Source organism: Coregonus lavaretus (assembly GCF_964263955.1).
Source record: "Coregonus lavaretus genome assembly, contig: HAP1_SCAFFOLD_3311, whole genome shotgun sequence".
Lineage (NCBI taxonomy): Eukaryota > Metazoa > Chordata > Actinopteri > Salmoniformes > Salmonidae > Coregonus > Coregonus lavaretus.
The window spans coordinates 61,981-65,000 of NW_028163058.1; the positions used below are offsets into that span (position 1 = coordinate 61,981).

Sequence of the window (3,020 nt, forward strand, 5' to 3'; positions counted from 1 at the left end):
TTCCCTCCCTGTGTGTGTGTGTGTGTGTGTGTGTGTGTGTGTGTGTGTGTGTGTGTGTGTGTGTGTGTGTGTGTGTGTGTGTGTGTGTGTGTGTGTGTGTGTGCGTGTGCACTCCCTGGATGAGGAGATGTAATCTCATGTTTTGTCCCCAGAAACCAACAGGAGAGATCAGAGTCAGAGATTCTCAGTGGTCAGTCTTCCCAGAGTCATCAAACAGACCTGGCCTCCATATTCAGTGTATGTGGTCCTGTTATGTACATTTGTTTTTGTTTACCTCAAGTAAAGTTGATCTGTCAATCATTCATTAATGTGTTAATGAGAAAGCATTTAGTCTCTTGCTTAACTTATTTACTTGATTTATTTCAGTTGCTTGAAGAGAATATTATGACATTTGTGAAGAACGAGCTGAAGATGTTCAAGAGGATTCTTAGTCCAGAACTCCCAGAAGGCTTTGAGAGTCAGAAGCAGGATAATGAAGTGGTGGATGCTGAAGATGAGAAGCAGGAGAGCAGTGCCAGAGAGGGGGCTCTGAAGATCACACTGCACGTCCTGAGGAAAATGAACCAGAAGGAGCTTGCTGACACACTGGAGAAAAGTAAGAGCTGTCTGCCTCATGTTGAATGCTGTTTTATAACAAACATTTAAAAGCTGTAGCTAAAGTACAGCTAAAGTATCTGTGTAACTCAATGATATTGTAGCAGCCTTAACATAACAACTAGTGACCTCATCATGTAGCAGCAGGGATGTGTTGTGTTGATTAATTAAGAGAGAGAGAGAGAGATAATACCAATAATAATATAATCAGTCACACCAGTCTGTAATGCATTATGAAAACATTTACACATTTATACAGTCAGTTAAGCGAATAAATTATTATAATAAAAAAATGTTATAACAGTCCTAGAATACTGTAGGCATTAAAAAAGACGTAATATTAATATCCTCTGTGTTATTTCTTCATTCAGATGATCTTGCTGTGATTTGCCAACGTGAACTCAAATATAATCTAAAGAAGAAGTTTCAATGTGTATTTGAGGGGATCGCTAAACAAGGAAACCCAACACTTCTCAATAAGATCTACACAGAGCTCTACATCACAGAGGGTGGAAAAGGAGAGGTCAATAATGAACATGAGCTGAGACAGATTGAGACAACAACCAGGAAACAAGCAACACCAGAGACTGCAATCAAATGTAACGACATCTTCAAACCCTTAACTGGACACGACAAACTTATCAGAACTGTGCTGACAAAGGGAGTCGCTGGCATTGGAAAAACAGTCTCTGTGCAGAAGTTCATTCTGGACTGGGCTGAAGGAAAAGCAAATCAGGATGTCCAATTTGTATTTCCATTCCCTTTTCGGGAGCTGAATTTGATGAAAGAGGAAAAACACACTTTGATTGAACTTCTCAATCACTTCTCAAAGGAAACCAAAGAATCAAGAATCTCCAACTACGACAAGTACAAAGTTCTGTTCATCTTTGATGGTCTGGATGAGTGCCGACTGCCCCTAGACTTCCAGAAGAACAAGATCTGTTGTGACGTCACAGAGTCAACCTCAGTGGATGTTCTGCTGACAAATCTCATCAAGGGAAATCTGCTTCCCTCTGCTCTCCTCTGGATAACTACCCGACCTGCAGCAGCCAATCAGATCCCTTCAGGGTGTGTTGATCAGGTGACAGAGGTACGAGGGTTCAATGACCCACAGAAGGAGGAGTATTTCAGGAAGAGATTCAGTGATGAGGACCTGGCCAGCAGAATCATCTCACACATAAAGACATCAAGGAGCCTCCACATCATGTGCCACATTCCAGTCTTCTGTTGGATTTCTGCAATAGTCCTTGAACACATGCTGAAACATAAGAGAGAAGAGATGCCCAAGACTCTGACTGAGATGTACTCACACCTTGTGGAGTTTCATACCAAACAGAAGAATGAAAAGTATCTTGGGGAAAAAGAGACAGGTCCACACTGGAATAAAGAGAGCATTCCGTCACTGGGAAAACTGGCTTTTCAACAGCTTGTGAAGGGCAATCTGATTTTCTATGAAGAAGACCTGAAAGAGGCTGGCATTGATGTCAATGAAGCCTCAGTGTACTCAGGATTGTGCACACAGATCTTTAAAGAGGAATGTGGGCTGTACCAGGACAAGGTGTACTGCTTCGTGCATCTGAGCATTCAGGAGTTTCTGGCTGCTGTATATGTGTTCATCTCATTCATCAACAACAATGAGAATCTAATGGATGAACCTCAATCAACGTCCAGCAACTTTTCTGTGAGGATCAGACACAAGCGTAAAGTTACCTTCTACAAGAGTGCTGTGGATAAAGCCTTAAAAAGTGAGACAGGAAACCTGGACCTGTTCCTCCGCTTCCTTCTGGGCCTCTCACTGGAGTCCAATCAGAAGCACTTACGAGGTCTAATGACAAAGACAAGTAGCAGCTCACAGAGCCATGAAGAAACAGTCAAGTACATCAAGGAGAAGATCAGGGAGAATCCCTCTCCAGAGAGGTGTATCAATCTGTTCCACTGTCTGAATGAACTGAATGACCATTCTCTAGTGGAGGAGATCCAAAGATACCTGAGATCAGGAAGTCTCTCAGAAGCCAAACTGTCACCTGCACAGTGGTCAGCTCTGGTCTTTGTGTTGCTGACTTCGGAAAAGGAGCTGGATGTGTTTGACCTGAAGAAATACTCCAGATCAGAGGAAGGTCTTCTGAGGCTGCTGCCAGTGGTCAAGGCCTCCAGAGCTGCTCTGTGAGTACATAAAATGACATTTAAGTACTAATCATCAGGAAGAAATATTAAGTTTAGAGAAAATTGTATTTATTTATTTTTATTTATTTATGTATCTTTTTTTTTTTTTTTTTGGGGGGGGGTAGAAGGATTACTTTATCCTATCCCAGGTATTCCTTAAAGAGGTGGGGTTTCAAATGTCTCCGGAAGGTGGTGAGTGACTCCGCTGTCCTGGCGTCGTGAGGGAGCTTGTTCCACCATTGGGGTGCCAGAGCAGCGAACAG

General features: G+C 42.5%; 1 protein-coding gene across 1 annotated transcript; it reads left to right on the forward strand.

Moving 5' to 3' along the window:
- Positions 1 to 269: 269 nt before the first annotated feature.
- On the forward strand, positions 270 to 2,757 carry LOC311118531 (NLR family CARD domain-containing protein 3-like; the record flags this gene model as incomplete). Its single annotated transcript, XM_084193324.1, has 2 exons — positions 270 to 595; positions 966 to 2,757. Coding segments are annotated over exons 1-2 (2,072 nt in total), but the record flags the coding sequence as incomplete, so codon positions are not given.
- Between the last annotated feature and the right edge of the window lie 263 nt (positions 2,758 to 3,020).